We start from the raw sequence: 21,825 nt of genomic DNA, 5'->3' as shown, positions 1-21,825 counted from the left end.
CCCCCCCCCGCACCGACGTTGTAAAGCTCGGTGTTGACATGACAACTTTGTGAGGCAGTTTTTGGTTTTGTTTGATTTTTGACACAGAAGTATTATCTCCGGGGGAGAAAGGTCCCAGAGTCTGCAAAATAAATAGCAGTACACCTCCGAATGGTGTACTCGTCAGGAGCGAGCATTAGGAGCGCTGCACTGCTCTTATTGTTCTAAAAAATATTTTGGGACAGACTGTATTACAAATATTTTATTTACTGACCTAGAATATTTCCTACTTCTCTGTGCTATTAATTTTCTAAGGTAATGGTTAAATTAATTTGAATCCCTACCCCTTGCCTATTAATCAACAAGCTGGTGTTAATAAATTAGATACACAGGTACATACTTCAAAGTTTGGGGTTGTCATCTTCTCCTCCTTCTTCTTCCTCTTCGTCCTCTTTTTTCTCCATCTTCTTCTACTCCTCCTCCTCTGCCTTCTTCCTCTTCTTCCATGGCTTGAATCCATGCTTGTCTTCAATACACAAAATTACACACGTTTTTAGGTCCAGAGTAAATATCCGGAATGGGTTCACGTCTGGCTCACACAGGCTCTGGGGTTGCAGAATCTCTTAGTTTGCTAGGATGGCATCTCCACTCAGGCATTTTTCATATTTCTTCTTTGAAATTTTACACTAATTTTAACCTCAAAGAGAAGTCACCACAGTAATGTTTCAACATGCTATGTTGAAGAATCTACTTGAGATATAAGTGTCAAAATGCAGTAAATATCATCAGCTCCTCAATTTTCAAGAAGAACCATTTATCTTTTTAAAAGAACATAATGGTATCTGGTTGGCATTACACAGAGACAGAATGCTGGTTTTGACCTGCTTACATGAAATTATTCTTTGATATTAGTAAAGTAAGGTATAAGTAAGTAAATTGTTGCCAAAAGAATGCTCATGGTTACTAATTGTAAATATAAATTATGATATCTTCATGTATTTCTGAATGAATAAGAATTTTAGTGAAGTATTCCAGAGAAAATTTTCAATAAGATTCCTCTTTGCCAGAACATTTTCTAATAGGTGATCAAAGTGCATCCAAAATAATTCTGTCTCTGGTCTTGATTTCAAGAGGATAATAGGTTAATGGATTTGTCAAACAGAAAAAAGAGAAACAGCCTGGAATTGGGTCATGCCCCCCCCTCTCCTTTGCCTCTCTCCTTTCTCTCCTGGAAAAGCAAGTTTCCTAAGTATTATTTTGGCATTTTATATAAAATTCTATACACATGTAATGTCTTAATTTTTTAAGAACTGTTTTGGTGTATAAGTTTCATAGTTTTGTTATTTTGAAAACAATTCTTGTCTCTAGATGACTGTGTATTGTAGAGACCTCAGTCAAATCAGTTTGAATAACACTGCTCAACAGGAATTATCTCAAGGATGCTACCGATAATGTTTGTCATAGTTCGAAGCATTCTCCAGTAGGATCAGATTTTTACACACATACGTAATAAATGGCATTGCCTTACTGAACCACCTACCCTACTGATTGGCTAAGAGGAACTGGACAGCGGGCAGCAGCCTGACTGGAGGCCTGCGCGCTGACCCCCAGCCCATGTTCTGTCACTATTAGAAAGTAACTTTATTTTGCACTCACACATACATACATGCCTACACACACGCGCATGCACACGCACGCACACGCACATGCACGTGAGCACATGCACGAGGAGAGATTTCCCGCTTCCAGGGCCTCACCTGCCCAGGCAGACCGGGGATGCACCAGCCATCAATGGGACTTGAGCAGAACATCCATAGTCACGCAGAGTCACGCAGAAGGCCCAGTTTTTGAAGCTTTGAAATTCTTTTCAGAGCAACAAAATTTGCTTTAGAATAAACACCAAGAAGTACCAAATTCTGAAGTCTCTCCTGTGCTCAGTTCAGGGCTCTAATCAGCTGATGTGACGGGTGGAGAGGGCTTTGTAGATTATCGGATACATTCTCCAGGCACACACCACGAGGGAGAGAAATCACGAAAACACTCAGCCTCACCATTAATCCACATCTCTAAATTGGCATAAAGGCTCTGTCATGAAGAAAAAAAAATCACTAGAACCTTTGGAGCAATGGCCAACTTGAGCCACAGTGGCTAGAACAAAAACATCTACAATAAATATTCTGGACGTGATTCTCTTTTTCTCTTCTGAACGGTCCATTTTACTTCTGAATGACTGGGAAGTTCTCTCGTACAAGACTATTCTATCCAATCTTGTTTTCTTCTAAAAACTATCACAGAATTATATTTCAATTGCATCAATAATAATTGCAAACGACATAAGCATTTTGAGTGCCTATGGATTTAACCAAAAACAGCACTTGCTTCTTCTGCAACACCTAAGTTCATGTTTTCGAGGAGTTTAGGGCTCATCCGTTACATAGTCTCCTTTCTGAAAGTCTGAGTGTGTTTCAGTTCATTGCTTACCACTTTGCCCCCAGGTACACACAGTGTTCCATGCATAAGAAGAAGGTGTACTACTTGAGGAAAGAAAAAAACGTCACATTTGCATGAGGAGAGTATGAAATACCAAACTTAAATAAGAACTCAAGTTGGTGCTATATTTAAACCTTACTAGAGGGGTCAGAGCCACATCTCATACCTGTAATCCTAGCTACTCAAGAGGCTGATCTCAAGAGGTTGGTCTGAAGTCAACTCCAAGCAGAAAGAGCCTAAGTTTCTTACCTCCAATTAACCAGCAAAAAGCTGAAAGTGGAGGTATGGCTCAAGTAGTAGAGCACCAGCCTTATGTGACAAAGCCAAACCAGAGCACATGGCGAGATGGCTTCATTTTTCTTTCTTTTTTTTGTAGTTCATAATAAGCTTCAGCAAATCATTAAGTCTTTTTCCTACAAATCCACTTGTAATTTTTTTGATGAGGCAAAGCTGTATTTAATAATGCAAATGATAAACAATATATATTAAAGTTAAATGCAAAGGTGCTCAAATGTTAGGTGAATCACTTTCTCATAAAGTAGCTTCACTGATAGGTTAATACTACTAGACATTTCTGGATATGGGGTTAAAGAGAAAACAAAACCTTAGAGGGATTCCTCAAAGAGGAAGCCGGGGACAGTTGAAAGGATGATTAATTCAGGGGGACAGATATCAAAGGGATACTGTTCAACTTTAAGTTTATCAAATGCTTTTGGACAAAGAACAGAAGGAAGGTGCTCTGACTTGCACCAGGGCAGGGAGTTTGCATTCTTACATGTCTGAAGCGCTTTACATATTTAAAGAAATGTCCCGAGCCTCACTGAATGATGAATGCTGGAGCCAGTGGGTTGCTGATCTCAGCCTCTGGAAGTTCTTCACTGTAGTGAAGTCTCAGTTCAAGGCTGTTCTTCCTTCCAGTACAAGATAGATTAGATTACTTCACAAGCATGAATGATGACTTTGTCTTCCATGGTTTATTCTGTCTCAGGGTGCCAAGAAGATTTTGTGTTTTGTGTGAATGCATTAAGTGTTAATTGTCATTTTAATGTATTATATAATTATTTTTTCATCAGACAATTGCCTGGGACAAACAATGCATCAGTCCTGATGTTTTTGCAATTAGTTTGTAGCATGCAAACTTAGTCTTCCTTCTTAATCATTGAATAGTTGAATATAAATTTTAATTGGTTTAAATGCTTCAGTGTTCTCCACAATTTAGGATCACACTTAGCAAATGATAAAAACCAAAGGATTCTTCAACATAAAGAAAAATGCATACTATTGAACAAGTCATTAAACAATTGTCAACTAAATTATAAGAACGTGGGTTTTTTTAATCTCTCCCTTAGAATATATGTTTTCATCTACATGTTTTCTGAAAGCTGGCATTTGCAGGGAAGAAGTAGAATTAGAAAAGGAATAAACGCGATCTCTTTCTTACTGTGTTTGATTAGATTGAAAAGAGAACCTCGGCCCAGTCCCTGGTGACCCCCTCTCCCAGAGCTGAAGCACATGGAGAAGAAGAAATGTATTTGTGAGATGGGAAGAAAAGGCAAAACTTAGGTTTTCCCGTTTGCGTGTGCAGTTCTGGGTAGACATGGGTACACTGGCGAGCTTCGGGGTGAGAGGCACCGGCCCACACCACCCGCCTGTCAGGAGGCCTCCCAGGCCCCGGGGATTCGGGGCATCCATCCTTGGCCACGCCTCTAAAATATAATCGTGTCAACACAACGCAAAACACCTGTGCACACACGTCCACGGGACCCCACACCTCCGAGATTTATCCCTGCGTCCCTATGTCCAGACTTCACTCCGACATGTCTCATGGGGAATGGGTAAGCGGTAAGCTTTGGTGGCTGCAGTTTGACAAGCAGTGCCTCACCCATGGGAGCTGAGATTTGCTTTAGCCTAGCGTCCCCGCCCCCAGCCGCCATTCTGTGCTTCTCTTAGGCAAAGTTATAAGTTTGAATTAGCCGCAGGTAAGAGGAGATTCATTTAGGAAAGGGTGATTATTGTATTCAGATGAGTCTGAAACAGGTGGGCTTTCAGAGAAAAGCAATGCCTGAGAAGCCCTAGGCAGCAATGAAAGCGTGGCCTTTAAGCCTGGCCTAGATGTAAGAGATTTAACACAGCGAGTGCTAACCCCCTGTGCTCTTGTGACCGAAAGTCATTTAAAAAATACAGTTATTTTTAAATACTAAATCAAACATATCATATCTAGATTAATAGCCTTTCCCACAAGTACTTTCTTAACCCAGTAAGATAAAATCTTTTACTAATTTAACCGTATGGCAAGTTGGGCAGTTCCTGCATTTATCCTGCCTGATACATGATTTTTCTTCTACAGTGACTTAATTTGTAGGCAGAGGACAGGTTAATCCTAAACACCTTTGTGCTTGAAGTAGAAAGACATTGTAACTCATAAATGAGAAGAGGCTTGTACCTAAAGCAGGACATCCCCACCTTATCTTGAAAACAATAATGGTATTTGTGGAATTATCTTATTTCTCTGTTGCCCAGGAGAAAAAAGCAGAGATTTTTCCAAAAATGATGAATAATAAACAGTTCATTTCACCCACCGAAGTACCCAGTTGGGACATTAAGTTATTTGGTCACCACAGTAATGTGTTTTAATTTATTGTATAAACCTGAACTTCTGCGGTTTCATTAGACAACTTCACTGAATTATTTCCCATTCAACTTATAATAATAAAATTGAGGTAAATGTAGACAATGAGAGTTGAACTACATTTGAACCACATAAATATTTTCTGGTATAGTTTGGTATAAGATAGGCCATGTTAATGTATGTGTAGTTTAAATTTTATTAAGTACGTATTAAGTGAATCCTAGATTATTCTAAAGAGTTGGTCTAGAAATTAAAGGGCCACTTATTTTCTTCTAAATTCAGTCCATAGGCAGTGATAGAGGCAAGTTGAAAGAATTTAAACTGCACACATTGCTCTACAAAATATACATTTCCCACAAACAACTGATGTGTACCAATATTGAAATCTAAATTTTAGAAAACAAACAAACAATAGATGGACCACGGCTGCTGGAGAATGAGTTGGCAACCCCAAGCTCTGACCACTTGACGGGCGGAGCCCGAGAGGGCACCGGCTTCCCCTTGTATTGATTTCTCGTTCGGTAATGTGCAATTCTAAACTCCCCAACATCAACCACTTTTTCTTAGAGTATTTGTTTTCTTTCTTTTTCACAGCACGGAAAAGGATATGCTAGTCAATTCTACAGAACTTACCCGAAGCAGCATGATTTGCACAAAGTCAACCAACAAAAGCATCAACTTTTCAACTTCATTGTCTTGGCCCTCCACTTAGCTGTGTGTAGCTGAGGTTAGATCTGCAGCGGCGGCGGCGCGGCCAGTTGTAGGACCCACTGGGTCTCAGCAGGCCTGAGAAATGAGTTGAAATGTGCAGAACTGTAGAAACTTTCGAGGCAAGCGACTTTGCCTCCGATCAGTGTGTGCCTGTTTACACCGCGATATCTTTGTCTCTCCAGATGTCACTGAGCCCTTTCGATGTTTATATTCACCATGAGAAGCCAGTCATAAAGGAAACGTGTGCATTAGAAATGCAATATCACTGTTTTAAACTTGACTGTTTTATATTATTTTTTTTGTGTGATCGAGTGTTCCCCAGACTATTCCAACTTTACAAGAGAGATAGTGGTTGCGTTCTTTTCACCTGTGGGTTATATATATAAATATAAATATATATATATTAAAAATGTTGTATTCTAAAGACCCGCAAAATATCAAAGACAGTCTGTAGTTTATACACCGTGTTGCAAAATGTTTACTGTACTATTTCAAAGCTTCTAAATAAATATCAAATATATATATTATATTATATAATTTTCCTAAAATGTGGTACAAATCAGTTGGTTTTTAAATGGATTCATACTGTCCACATCATACAATAAAGGTGATTCAGGGTCCCAAAGATAAACTTACTGAGAACAAAATTTCATTAAGAGTTTCCTCCCAGTTTCATATCCTACTCAGCCCTGTTTTTCCTTGTTTGAAAGAAAATGCAGCTCTAAGCTACAAAATTCTGTCAAGAACTCATATTGAATTTTCAATGCCAAAGATCTAGCTTTCATTGTTATCAGAGGGAGCACTGAGTGTGTGCTGTGGAACTATCTAGCAGTCTACATGATTCCCATTCTATTCCTATGGCTTTGAATTTAGCATCACTTAAAGCTTTTTATAATGAATCTATGAATTCGCCTGTATTTGTTGTTGTAGGGGAAAAAAACTAGTGTCTGTACATTTTTGTGGTGTAAAATATGTAATTGAAGATTACTATTTTTAGTCCTCAGTCATATAATTCACACAGAATTTTATTTTCCATAGTTTTCCATAGTTTTGTGACTCTTAACTACACATGAGTACATATAACTCTCTATGAATATATAGAGATGCATAAATATAAATATTGAAGTGGTAAAGAATGAGCATAAAATATGAAGAATCTTTAAATTTAAGACAAATAAATTTGGAGGTAGAAACATGGCACATGATTGTTTTGGTATTATCTGTGCGACAGTTTTATGGCTTAAATGTAGTCAGCCTGTCATTAATGGGAAAATTCTTCATGAGTCAGTCTTGAGAAGTTAAACTTGCCTTTTATGTTTTCGTCAACAAGATTAATGATTCAATTCAGTAAGATGCATTTCCTTTTTTTTTTTTACATATTTTCCTCTATTTTTCTTTGCTTATTGAAACACAAGAGGGAAATACCATACATTGTGACATGATCAAACAAATCACGAAACTATGTCAGCTCCTGTCCAAGACCGCCATCAACATATGTTGATAGGCATGTCCAGCCCAAATTACATATCTGTGTTCAAATTCTAATCTTAATCTTTATCTGGTCTTATAGTTAGTCATAGTTTAATCTGCACAGACACTAATAATCCAACATGTTCTCCATCTAATTTTGTGTGAAATTTAGGAGGAAATTTTCTTAGATTTAACATGAAATGCATACGTATGTTCCTAGGGGCTTGAGGTGTGTGTTTAGGGTGATACCATGGTTGACCTGCATTTGGATGTTATCAAATTAGATGAAGCACGTCAGATTCTCAATCCGTGTTTACATCAAAATAACGTATGGAATGCTATAACACTTGAGAGCCGTTCGGGAAAGAAGCTCCAGGTGTAGTGCATTTCCCAGGTGTAAGGAATTTCCCTTGACTTGGTGTAGCAGTAATATGTTATCAGACTTTTAGCTTTTAGGACATTAATATTTTAAATGGTAGAGTATTTTATAAGAGAATGTTTATATATAATTGAATTGGAAAAGTTGGTTCTAATTACTTTTAAACAGGAAAATTATTTCCTTGTTAAGATCTCAAATTCAAATCTTTTGTGCATCATTTTACAACCATGCAGTAAAATTATCATCCATGATTTTATTAATGCATCAATAACAAGGTTATTCTCACTTCAAATATAGTATATACTAATTTGCTTGCTTTTTAAAAAAAGATGTCTTGGATTATTTAATTCTTTATACCATTGTATGTAGTCTCCCTAAACCACGATTTTATACATTATATTTGTGTTATCTATTTTTATATAGCATAGCAACTTCTTATTGTCATTTACATTTTAGTTTGTAAATTGTATCATCATTCTACAAAAGCAAAACAAACATTTTACCCAACTTGAGGGGTACAATTATTTATATTCAAAATACCAAGTTATTAGATCATAAATTAAGCATTGCATCCAGGGTAAATGAGCAGATTTAGTAAAGATACCATGTAAATTTGACTAAAATTTCATTGTATAGTAAGAGGGTCTACAATATGAAACACATGACCAGCCAAGCACGAAGCTTTCAAATTTACTTGTCTTACAAGGAACAGTAGTGTAGGCTCTCTACTTCACCTGGCCATTCTAATATCTGATCTACCATCATTTCTTTGCACGTAGAAGAAAGGTAATATTCATAGACAGCATTTTATCCATTAAGTACTTCAGAAAAGAATAATAACGACAATTACTCCTTATTTAACATCATTAGTTTTAGAGCAGTAAAAGTCAAAAATTTTCCTGTGGAAATAGTGTCTTAAGCTTGCAATAGTATGTCAAATGACAACTTGTAGAATTACTTCATCCACACGTACGATTTTAAATTTTACCGTGAGTATAGTTTCGTGAAATCATTTGAGCTTAAATGCTGCATCTCCGTTGTTTTTAATATAGGTGGGTGTCAGTTAGCATAAGCATGCCATCTCTTCTTAGAAGAATGGAAGGAAATACATGTTTCGTTTTCAGAAGATATTAAATGCAACGCCTTTATCAAACATTGCGAGGATTAAAATTTTATGTTACCTGCTTCCCTTCCAAATTCTGTCCTAAGTCACCATCAGGTGGACAGCCACAGAAGACCACATGCTTCTCTAGTAAGAGATAGAAGTCCTTGCAGTCGTGAACCTGGGCCTCCATGCAGGCCTGTGTCGGGACCCTTGTACCTCCCAAGACTTGCGCTGGAATTCCATTGACTCAGCTGAGCGTGGCCAGTGTTGAGGGGACGAAGGTGCCTTTGGTAGGGACTGCTGCTGGCCCCTCTTCTGCCCATGGCTTTTCTCCCCTCCTACTTCTATGTGTGCTAGTAATACCCAAGGAGCTCAAAGGAAAGCTTCACACATTGGTATACTTGATAATTTTTCTGAAAAATCTTATATTTTTCATATTACAATTTCTTGGGTTCTTTATCTTTTTCCAGTCTAATTTTGTAATGGTAAAGGCTTCGCACTTAATATCCTTTTCACGTTCCTTTTTAACAAGGAAAAACAGAAAATACAAAATTTCATATTTTTTACACATGGAGTAGTGAAATGATTTTATATATTGTTAGTACTTCAATGATATCCCTCTGCTACATCAGTCAAATACTTAGAAAGCAATTTATGAGCCTGTTCAATAGAGAATTTTTTTCATAAGAAAACGTGGCTTAGGTTTTAGATGATAGCATTCTGTCGGAATTCCGGAAGATGGGTACCGCCAGAGTATTGCAGGCAATAATAAGACTTAAATGCTAATACTTTTCATGTGCATGCATGTCTTTCTAATCACTGTTATTTTTTAAGCATTTGTAAAATTAGAAAAAAATTAATTTCTTGAAGACTTGTCACATGCTTAGTTTGAAATTTTACTCTGCAGATATTTTTGAGTTGTGTGGAAATACTGCATTCAGGATGCAGGAAATACTAAATTTTTACTTGAGACTCAACTCAAAAATGTCTGAATGATAGAATCCAGATTCGTGCATCTGGACTGGAGAGTGAGCAGGGAATTTCAGCTCTCAACACAGTTCTTGAGCAGTCATCTGTGAGTGAAAACAGGGTATTAGTATAAAAGAAGAGTTGCGATTTTAACTATAGTGTTTGTTACTGTGAATGTGATAATAATACATTAGCAAAACAAGTGTAAATGTAATATTTTATATTAGTGTACATATGGAAATAAATAAAACTAGGATACACCGGTTTTCATGCATGAGTCTTCCACTGACACCTATGGGAGCATTGAATAAAGATCAGTGCAGATATGGTCCTAAGAATAAAGAAAATTAAGCTAGTTAGTGACTTCAGCCTCAGTGTATCAGACCACAGGGACATCTGTTTGGAACCAAGTGAAACTGAAAGCAATGTGTTCAGGACTTGAGAGAAATTCACTCCACTTAGGCTTTTATTTTTTTAAAGTCATTACATTTCATATGATTCTCGTGATTTTTTTACAACAAATCTTTTAAGTGGATATTTTTCCTCCTTCATGATACTGTATATTTTAAACTTTCACTCAGTACTGTGGATCCAGAATTCATAAACATTAACAGCAAGGTGGCAGGCTGCGGAAGAAAAACACTGCATTGGAAATTTCAGAAGTGTGCCCTTGCACGTTGAAAGGTGATCGAAACAGGAAAAATACATCTGAGTATTATTTTAAATGATGAAATATGAATTGGCAGCATAGATATTTATTTTAATCTGACGACCATCTGGATTTGCTCGGCAGAGGTCGAGTGTGGAAGAAGCTGAGGAGTTGCGGGAAGACGCTTCATGTCTCCTGTGTGATCTCTGCAAATGGCTTCTTGGGTTCAAAGAGCAAGACCTAGCAAAGACAGAGCCCCTGTCCTGAGACTGGACCCAAGGACCAGGTGTTCCCATTGCTTGGCACATTCAGCATTTCAGGGATCAAGAGAATTGGTTACTGGGGATTTTCAGTTCTCCCCACGGTGGGCTCCGTGGCCCACGCTCTAGATGTCCTCCTGTCTCTCCCTTTATGGACATCATGGCATGGGTGATTTCATTCTAACAAGATTATCAATTGTAGAGCTAAATTTGAATGTGATTGATTACAGCGTCGTCTTGGCCACCCCTGGAGAATGTGAAAAGATACGGCAATGCCCACTTCCAAGAAAATTCTAGTTTATTTTTTCTTTGGAGCCCAATAAGTTCCAAGAAATAAAAAAATTAGGAAATGATTAAAAAATTGTGGTCAAAATTCCATCCGTGGATGAATCACAAGACCATGTAGTGTATACAGACTAAAAACACAAAATATAAAGGAAGTGAGTGCACTAGAGCAAGGCAGGTAGAAAAGCATCATAACACTCCAGGGGAAAGTCAGCAGTCCTTTGTAAAACGTTCAGATGCCCGTGTGAAAGAGGTCAGAGTGGGAAATACATTTCTTCCTGTGCATCGTAGGCACCGCAGAGCTCCATCCCTGTGTGAGCCCGATTTCATAGTCAGGGTTCTTTCATGCTGTGGAAAATCAGGGGAGACATTCTGGAATATGTTGCTCCACGTACGCTTCCTAACCTTTGCCTTTGTGAAATATGAAATATAGATACGTATTATAATTGTAGGATTTTTCTGAGAATTAGGTGAACAGATGTAGGTGAAATGCATGGTGCGGTACTAATCTGTAGATGCTATGTGTCGTGATTGTCCATCACTTCACCTCTGTACTTGACTAGCCCGTCTGTTGACTCTACAAAAACTATTTACCCTTCGCTCACAATTTCAGACTGCCGTAGCATTTTATCTAAGCAGCGTCCTTGTTAGCATCGAGATGAAGTGGGTCTGCTTTCTTACGCTCTCATCAGCCCTCTCTCCTCTGTCTCTCTGTTTACCTGGGAAATGGAGTCTAGAACACAAAATTCACACTCGCTGAGCTCCAGAATCTCCTGCAATTCCCTCTTGCAATTCTAAAGCCCCTTGCATTCCTGTTATTGAAAAAGTCAACACACACGATTGCACAGGCGCGATCGGACTGCCCCTCTAGATCCCAACGTCCTTTTAAAATATTGTGACACAAATACATACTTGTTGGACATAGAGCACATTTGAAAGAATCATATTTTGCATACAATTATTTCTCACTTCTGTTCATGTTGGAAGTTAACTTAGGCTGTATTCAGCGTCTGCTTAATAAAACTGGTGCAATGGTTCCAAAGCCGGATGTCAGCTCCTTGGCTTGGCAAAACCTATTCCCCGGAACTTCTGAAAACATGCCTACAATTTCCCTTTTTCTCTTAACTGAAACTTCTATTTTAACATTTAAATTTAAATTAGGCTTTAAGATTTTCAGTTAAAAATACAGTACTTTCTCATAGTCTGTAACCAAGGTGGTGTTTGTATTTAAATAGAGCTCATTCTTCCATGCAGATGCTCTTGGGGACAGCATTGTGTCTGTGGAGGAAGGCACTCTGTGCTTTCTCTAGTTTTGCGTACGTATTTTCCTTGGAGAACAACAGAAAATCATTGGGCAGTGTCTCAGCAGATCCCGGTGTGGGTCCAACACACTGCGCTTACCGGATCTGGGTCGCAGCCCCACCCCGCCCTGGTCATTGTGCTTAACACAGGCATTGTCCTCGGGAACAGTAGACGTCTAAAACGGCACCTATGCCAGAGGAGTGAGAGAGAGTGTGAGCTTTCTTGCTCATAGTTGTTTTCCCCTTGGTGAAGGAGTGAGTGGACTATTTCAAGGCTCTCTGAGAATATACTTCTCTCAAAATTGAGGTGTGTGTGTGTGTGTGTGTATGTGTGTGTGTGTGTGTGTGTGTGAGAGAGAGAGAGAGAGAGAGAGAGAGAGAGAGACTAGCCCACAAGGGACATGTGAAGAGATGGGCTTAGCACTGGTTCCGTGTCTTCCTAGAATATCAAAGCTCTGGATGGAAAGCACCACCATTTTGCTCAGCGCCAAGCCAGACTGGGTTTTCAGTACAAGGAAATCAGTGTTGGTTTCTCTTAAGCATGTGAGAAATCTCCCCTTCCTTATAGCAGGCCTACCTAGACCCCAGAGACGCAGCACAACTTAGGCTAAGAGCCCAGTCCGTGAGGAGTGCACACCTGTGAGTGTGTGTGCATCTTTTGTTGTGAGAGACAGAGATACATTAATGGAGAAAGGGAAGGGAAATAGATGGTAGTTGTGTACATTTAGTGTAACTCTAACAGAATGAAAAGTAATGCTGAAATATGTCCAGTGAAGAATTGAAGAGGAGATACATATTTTCTTAGGTATAATTGCAAACGTTTCTCAGGGAAAGGGAGACGTGGATAATTCATTGATGCCCCTCAGTCTCCGTGGTTTCTTGGATGGCGAAGTGTAACCTTGCAAGTGCTGTTCCTTTGGTGGCATAGCTGAGTGGTAGAATAAATACATGGTTCCATCTCCTCACTGAAGAAGGGCTTACGCAGAGCGCTCGGTTCCTATCTGACAGGCTTACTCTGAGATCACGAACTTGTCATTTTAGGAACCAGCACAGCGGCCACAGGAGACCCCGGCGTCACCCCGCGTGATGCTGTGCGGGGGTCGGAATGCAGTTATCCCTGGGGGTCGGCGTGGGGGTGGGGTACCCTAGCAGAGATGGGAGGTCAGGTCAGTCTATCAGCACATCCCGTGACAAGCGACCTTAGATCACCTTAACCTACAGATGATATCTCACGTTTTAATTTACTACAGTATTTCCATTTTAACACTTCTGTAGTGTCTACCCTAGCAGTAGATAAAAGAATTAGAAGATAAAAATAAATGTTGTCAGTAACTAGACACATTATTAAATTTAGATAGTGAAACACTGAGTTAAAAAATTGAGGGGGGGGCGGGGACTGAGTTCAGGATAGACTGCTGTACAGCTGCACTGCATGCAGGAGACTGGACATTAAACTGCAGGGAAGAGGGGATGTGAGGAGACTTTCTGAGGATGGAGAGATGGAAATTCCTCCTGCATCCATGATCATCAGCTGGTGATGGAGAGAAAAAAATTCAAAGACTTTCTATGTCTTTATCTGAGTGGATCGCGATACCAAAAGCAATACAAAATGAAAATCAGGAGAAGGTCTGTGCGGAAGAGGAGTCTAGTTTGTAGAAAGGCTTTCTGATGTCACTCTCATTTCATTGTACCGTGCTATCACACAGGGCCTGAACTGCAAAATATGTAAATAACGCCACCTAATTTTAGATTTTTTTGTACTGGTACCAAGTGGTAGTATTTGTGTTGCATTTTTTCCTTTTTCTTTGTATAATATTTGATGATTATTATTGTTTAAATTTGATCTCCAGTTTTCCCTTTTCATTCTTATGTCTCCTTGGCAATATCTAGAAACATCCAATATGTAGATTTTAAATATTTTTAAAGTTTTTTTCTTTTATTCTTAATCTGAGCAAAATTAGGTTTGACCAATATCAAAAAGATACAGATTAAGTCCATTCCACTCTGATTTATTGTGACACACACATGAAAGGTGAAGAAATACTAATAAAAATAAATAAAAACATTAACAATTCTAAAAACCTACTTTTCTTTCCTCTTCATTTGAATTAAAATTATGTTTTAGCAAATACTTTCATGCAAGGCATTAAAAAAATAAAACAGAAAACATGCTCAGTGGGTCCCATCTGTCATCCTAGCTACTCACAAGACGGACCAGTGGGACTGTGGTTTTGAGTTAAGGCTGCAAAGAAAAATTTACTACATTGCATCTTCAAAATGATCAGCAAAAACAGCTGGAGGCATGGTTCAAGTGGTACAGTATAGTGAGCGTTAGGCCTAAGTTCAAAGCCCAGCCAGTGCTGTCACACACACACACACACACACACACACACACACACACACACACACGCCATCCCAGACTTCACTGCTGGTTCTGGCTACTAACAATCTGATTTTCTTCCAGCAATCTCTTTTTTCTTTCTTAAGTGAGCTTCTCCTAATACCATTACTTAATTGCCGAACAGGCCTTGGAAATATTCAGGTCCTCATTTTACCAATCAAGATGTTGGCCAGCTCATGACAACATCTAACTACAAATTTCAGTCTTACTTTTTCCTTCACTCTCAATTCTTAACCAGGCTGACCAGGCTAACTTTCTGGTCTGTGTCTTATTTTATCTTGAAATCCTAGCAATAAACTACAGTTTAAACTGTTCAAGGGAGGTACATCATCTAAAACCTCACAGTATATTTTAAGATTTCAGTCTTCTTTCTTTACCACTGGATGAGTCTCATTTTTAATATGAAGTATCACTAAACTTACCTGAGAATCCCAGGACAGGTGTGAATGTCCTTCTATAGATTTACATTAAAGTGAAATATTTTAATGTATTTTATGTATTCTCATAGCATGTCATGTTGACAGTAAACAGGCAAAAGTAGAAGCCAGCAGCACCTAGCTACTCAGGAGGCTAAGATCTGAGGCTCACAGTTTGAAGCCAGCCCAGGCTGGAAAGTTTATGAAATTCTTTTTTTTTCTCTTTTTGATCTTTTAATGTTTCTTATTAGTAATGTACAGAATTTTCTACTAAAGCATTACCTACAGATTTCTCTAATAGCACTAGGAAAGAAAGGAGAGCTCAGAATAGCAAACAAGTATACACATTTAAAACTGTACATATAAACAAATTATGGTTTATCAATGGCTCAACAATATTTTTTTGATTTAACTCTTCCTAGAAGAAACATGAAAGGTTCCAAGTTCATTTCCAAACCTGTCCTCTGACAGTGTAGAAGCATCCTTACCAGGAGGCGTGGGCAGGGGCACGTGGATGTCTCCTAGATGCAGGGCCTGGATGTCTTGGTCCATGTGCCGAGGAAGATGCCAACCAGCCATCTTCTACCATTGCAATCTCTCCTGTTCACACATTCATTTCCCAACAGCTCTCTACCTCCTGTCAAGATCTTTGCTCTTTCTTTGATTACTTTAGTTTAGAAATTCTTATCTCCACTTAACTACCAGAAGAAGAAAGTCCAGATGTGGGGCTATGGCTCACGTGGTAGATCACAGACTGTGGCCTAGCCTGTACCCAGCTGCTCGCTGCCTGGCCAGCTAATTAGTCCAAGAGAGGATGCGTGGAAGCAAGGAAGGACTTAGGTCATGAGCTGCCTGAACGTGTGGTCATGTAGCTCACGGCACGCCGCATGCTGTCATACATAAGGACCTCAGTGTGACCCACAGCAAAACAAACCAAATAACACACACACACTGCGAGCTCCGGGCGGCGGCACTGGCTGGCGGGAGGTGGCGGCACTGTGCACTGTCCATCTCTCGGGGAGGCCGGCTGGCAAGGCTGGGACAGTTCTCACACCGTGGGGTCCCTCCTCAAGTCTGGGAACCAGACCACAGGGCCTGGGCCTGGGCGGTGCGTGGCCCGCAGCTCCTACGGGAGGCCTGAGGCACACCTGGGCCTGGCAAGGCCGAGCGCAGTTTAGAGGAGGTGAGCCTGGGATCACAAGGAAGGGGCCGTGTGGTGTACAGACAGGTGGACAGGTGCTCACGACCAGCCCCAGGCAAGCCTGGCAAGCCGGCTTGGCAGGTGGGCCCTAGGGGATGGAAGTGGAAGGCCAGCCCAGGCCAGACACAAGTGCATCAGCCCCTGCCCAGCCACGGGCCTGGGCCTGGGCTAGGGGCACTTTCACTCCAGGTTGGGGAAAAGGAAAAGGTGGCATCCGGTGGCCATGCGGGGCGTTTCCAAGGCCATTAAAGTGGAATGCGGGAGGCTCATGGCAGGCTGGCTTCAGGAGCACCCGGAGAAGGCATCTGTGTGCAGGCCTGGCTCCACTGGTAGAGGACCCAGCTGGAAGCACCAAAAGTAAATGAAAATAAACAGTCCTGGGCTTAAACTGGGGGTCATGTGACCCGTCTCCCTGTGCCCTGTGGCACTGGGTTCGGTGGTGAGATGGGCGATCTCGAGCCACACAGCAGAGGACTGCGCGCTCAGCCTGCCGGGCTCTTCCTTGAAGCCCCGGCTTGCTACCTTCCAACATCCACCTGCCCTGACCCTTCCCCGCCATTTCTGAATTTCCTTTCGCTCAGATTTCATCAGAAGGTGTGGGCTCCTCCTAAATACTTCACTCGGTCATGGCTTTCGGCTCATCTGACCACGGCTGGCACCGACCTTCGGAGAGGCAGGCTCTGGTCTGTAGTAGGGACCTCCCCTCCGCTCTCCCTCCCTCCCTCCCGCAGGATGAGGGGGAGTGTCTCCTCCCAGTTCTGGGTGGCCAGTCTTGGTCTGGAGCTCACCAGCTGGCAGCACTGCTGGGCTGACAATCCCAGAAGCACTGGCTACAGGCGCTCCCCGGGACCGATGCGGTGGCTTTCCCAATACTGGGTATCAAATGCTTCATCACATCTACCAATGGGTGGTTCACAGCTGGGGACTCGGCCGTCACCTGGGGAGACTGAGGCAGAGGCAAGGGCGAAGGGAAGAGCAGCAGCAGAGGGGGTGCTCTGACCGCCCTGGACCACTGCTCAGGGCGCTCCAGGGGTCCTGATGGGGACTGGGCCTCACTTCCAAACATCTGTCATAATGCCCCCCAAGCGTGGCACGGCCGCCAGCCTGCTTCGCCAAGGAGGCTCTGTCACCTCGCTCTGACAACCCCCACAGAGCTGGTGCCCTCTGGAGGATATCTCCCTTGTGCGGCCCGCACCCCACCTTCTTCCATGGCTAAGCCCCAGACGTTCAGATGTTGAAAACCTTTCTCGAATTATTTTAATCAAATGATTCCCTATTTTTTTTCTTCATCTCTTTGGATCACTTACATCGGGGGATCAGTGCCCTGTTGAAATGTTTGAGATTTTCTTCCCCGTTTTATTTTTGACATCTACTTCCTGAGAGATTTCATGATGTTCACAATGTGTTTGTCTCCCTGCTTTTATTGAGCTTTTTAAGCTTTTGTTTACTTTTTTACCCAAAGCTAAACTTTGTGATTGTTTGCTAGACTTCTATTTCTTGAGCTTGTAATTTCAGGATTACTCTCGTCATTTTTGATTCTGGGTAATTTCCATGAATACTTCTTACTAAAGATACTGAAGGTATTTTCATATATATATATATATGTTTATTTTGCTTGCATATATACATATATATGTTTATTTCACTTACTCATCTACATATTTGGATCATCATTCACTTTGCATTTTATTTTTTTCTGGGTTAGTGGCTCTCCTGGACATGGAATAGAGCGTTGTTGACATGCCTGCCTGGAAGGCGCAGCTCTGTGGAAATCTGCTTACTTGAGAGCCTGAGTGTGGTGCACAGAGCTGACAGAACGAAAGCTAAAAATGCGATCCTTGACTGTCTGTGCAAATGAGCGCTCTGAAGCAAACTCGTGGAGAAGAGGTGGCGGAGAATGTTTGTCCATAGAGCGCCTCTTCATTCTCTATCTAGACATCTTTTCCTTCTTGAGCAAGTTAGCTTTTCAGCAGAGATACTGTTCAGATCTTCTGCCTCTTGGCATAAGTCTGGGCACATGTTTTTGGAAAATTAATTGGGAACAGAAGGCTGAGTGGCCCTGGCTGCAGACGTTTCTCAGTGATGAAGATTTCACACACTCACTGAGGCCGCTGCCATCCCCTCTAGACGCTCTCTTCAGTAAATCGGCGACAAGTGAGAGGAAATGGCGGCTCACTGAGCAGCAGAGAGGACACTCGGGTACAGCTGCTCCTCCGTCATACTCTTTAAACATTTTGATGTTTTTTCCATTCCTCCCTCAGAGCCGGTGTGCCCTGTCAACTCCTGAGACTTTACAATGTTCTGTAAAGCAAATTGCTTTCCTTCATGTTTTCTCTTTTAGTACGAATAAGTCAATCATAACCTGTTTAGTCTGATATTTCCCAAACAGTGACTAATGGTTTCCTTACTTCTTTGGCTTAAAAAATACGTATAAGCTTTCCCTTTAGTTCTCTCTACATGTTATAGACATGGGGGGAGGAAATATTAGTACATGACCTTAACTCTCCTTTGCTCAGAGAACTGAAAAGGAACTTTGGACAAAATTTGCAAACTCCTGTGGGTGTAATGGAGAACATCACCTGACACCTGACATTACGTGGTTGAGATTTTGCATGTGTGATTCTCATTAATACATTTAAAAATAATGCTAGGGTTTTCCTGAGAAGTAATATGTCTGAGAGTTAAGCATGAAAATTTAAAAGCAAAAATTTCAAATTTATGAAAATGCTATGTTTGAGAATGAAGCATGAAAATCTAAAAGGAACACTTACTTCTTTCATTACATACCAGTAAATAACATTGCAAAACACATAATTCAAGTGTCTCCAAATGGAACTATTGCACTAATTTATTTTTTGCTTTTGTTCTGAAACTCATCTTTATCTTGAGATCTAATGACAGTTTAGCTCAATAACGTTGCAATCCAGTGTGTAACATACATTGTTATTTTTTATAGACTATTCAGTGATTCTCTACACAACTATCTTTACGATGATAATTGCTTATAAAAACGAGATTTTGCAGCACTTTCACTATGTTGGTTATTCACCACCTTATTCTATTTGAAGTAGTGCCTAAAATTAGTATCTAAATAGTAACAGGCAACTAGCAAGTTTCTGCATTGGAGGTCAGTTTAATTATACCGTGCATGACAGAAACTAGGCCATTTGCGTATTGCCTTTGCCACCAGAAATTGACACCTGGGTGTTAATGAGGTGGTAATTAAGAATTGGCGCATCCTGACACTTCCACTGTCTGAACTAGGACAACCATATGCTTTGGACCCAGTGTGCTAAGGACTCGGTGAGCTGCAGATTTTACACACATTTTGTTTGCGGGCTCTTCCGATGCTAATTTTTCATGAAAGAAAAACTCAATCTTAAAAAAAAAAGCTTAATTTACAGATTGAGGTAACTTTTTCTCAAACTAACAAGAGTATAATTTGGAAAGCTGTAGGCTGGAAGCTAAATAAGGCTTTCATGGGATGAATAAGGACCAAAAAAGTTTTTACGTAATGATTCCACTGGGACAGTGCCCAGGCCCTGAGTTCAATCTCCGCAACCAACAAAAAAACCAAGAAATGACGATGACACACAAACAAGAGACCTACAGAACACACACACACACACACACACACACACACACACGTGCACACATATGCATGCACACGCGCATGCGCACATGGTTAACATCTTCTATAACGGCCTATAAAGACACCTCCTGGCACCCACAATCCCAGTGGCGCCATCTTGCAGTTGCTGGCAGGCAGTAGCAAACTGGTCACTGAAGAAGTCATCTACAAACTCGGTGTGGCAGAAGGGAGGGGAGTGACCTGAGGTGGTTAAAATGACTGTTGTTTCTAATGTAAGGAGCTTCTAACGTGCTCATCCCTCCCCCCACCCCTTGGGTTGCTTGCAGAGATACTGTGGAAGCAGCTGTGCGGAGAGGCCGTGTGGAAAGGCACAGAGACCACCCCCCCACCACAGGAGTGAGCAGTGAAGTGCGCCCCAAAGCCAAGATTCACAGATGACTACGCCCCAACCAACAACGTGATAAAGCAACCTTAGCCGGGAGCCCCAGCTAAGCTGAACCCACAAACTGTATGGCTCAGGCTGTGGCCTGGTGGGGAGCATTGTTTAGCAGTGATAAATCACAGTAGGCTACACAAGGGGAGCCCCTCTGTCTCACAGTAAGAGCAAGACTTGAATCTTACTCTGTGTGATGTAGCTGTTTTCCCTACACTGTGTGAAATGTACGTTGACCCTTTCTTTGCTTCCTTCCCTCCTCGGTTGTCAGCCCTTTATTCCTCTCTCTCTCTCTTTCTCAAAAATATCTCACCAGTTTCTGGATAAATCTATTGGTTAAAATAATAATAATAAAACTGTTCTCATCAGGTGTACCACGAATTAACTTGAGTGAATTTCAGCCGTGGGAATCACTTCTCATTTTCTTCTTTGAATGTATTTGCTTTCCCGTTCAACCCCGGGTAGGACACAGCGCCTTTTATATGCAGATTGCTCTAATTACACTTGGAAATGGCTCTGAATTCCCTCAGCTTAAATGGAGAACAAGAAAGGCCAAAAGTAATTCGGAGAATAGAAAAGTGTGAGCACAGCAAGGTAAAATGAGAGGCAGAAATGAACAGCTGCGCACTGGGCTTCTGGCTGAGGTTGGTTGCAGGCAGCTCCTACCTGCCGCTCTCTTTGGGAGCACTTGGTGGTGTGTGTCTTCTCCTCCCTCAAGACCAAAGCGTGAATTCCCGGTAAGTGGAAGGAGAGCAGCGCCGTCTTGGAGAACCTTCCCTCTCTTCTCCAGAGGTGGCTCTTGGGCTGAGGGAGGGGAAGGCACACTCTAAGAAGGGAGCGGCCTGGCCGGCTGGTCACACAGCTAGGTCTGAAGGTCACCTTTCAGGAAGGCTGTAGGCAGTCTTCAAGTTCAGCCAGGCTGTATAGACGCAGGGAGACGTCCACATCCTTTAACGTCACCTCAGGACAAAAGAAACACCGGGTATTTTTCTGTGTGCGAAACTTGAAATCATGACAACGTGTGTAACGGATTCTAAAACACTTAGCTTTATTGTGAGCACGAGTGACTGTTCATACAGTAGGATTGTCCTGACCGCTTGGCACATGCAACGGTTCATCCGGGAATGGCGCAGGGTTAACCCACGGCTCCCATGTGAAGCAGATGCCCTTTGGGAGTGCGTGTTCCAAACAAAGGAGTAAACTCACCCCGCCTGAGCTCACTACAGAAATAGGTGTAACCCTGGAAGGCAAAAAAAGTCCTGGTGTTTTGTTAATGCGTAGATATTAACTAGGTAACATTTACATCAGGGGATAGGGTGAATGCCTTTTAACAAAATGTACATTTTGGAAAAATGCTAATTCTAGCAGAATCAGGTAGCTGATGAACATAATAGTGCGTGTTTGACTTAGGGTTGGACCATCTTGCTGTGCTCAGCGTTTGCAAAGCTCACCGTTTATTGATTTGTAAAGTGTGTATGGAAATAAATGATGACGATTCAAACAGTAGCTGAAATACATGGTTGTAAACTAGGTTTGGCCCTGTCATCTTTTAAGA

General features: G+C 41.2%; 1 protein-coding gene across 1 annotated transcript in view; it reads left to right on the top strand.

The window, feature by feature from the left end:
* The window catches only part of Pcdh10 (protocadherin 10), a 77,700-nt gene extending 57,463 nt beyond the window's left edge, over window positions 1-20,237 (top strand). The window contains exon 11 of the mRNA XM_013029512.1: window positions 20,164-20,237. Coding sequence (XP_012884966.1) covers window positions 20,164-20,237 — 74 coding nt within the window. The remainder of the gene's footprint in view (window positions 1-20,163) is intronic.
* Window positions 20,238-21,825: the final 1,588 nt, after the last annotated feature.

The sequence above is a fragment of the Dipodomys ordii genome, unplaced genomic scaffold (genome assembly GCF_000151885.1).
Source record: "Dipodomys ordii isolate 6190 unplaced genomic scaffold, Dord_2.0 Scaffold119, whole genome shotgun sequence".
In the NCBI taxonomy this organism is placed as follows: Eukaryota; Metazoa; Chordata; class Mammalia; order Rodentia; family Heteromyidae; genus Dipodomys; species Dipodomys ordii.
This window is presented reverse-complemented; position numbering and strand designations above follow the sequence as displayed.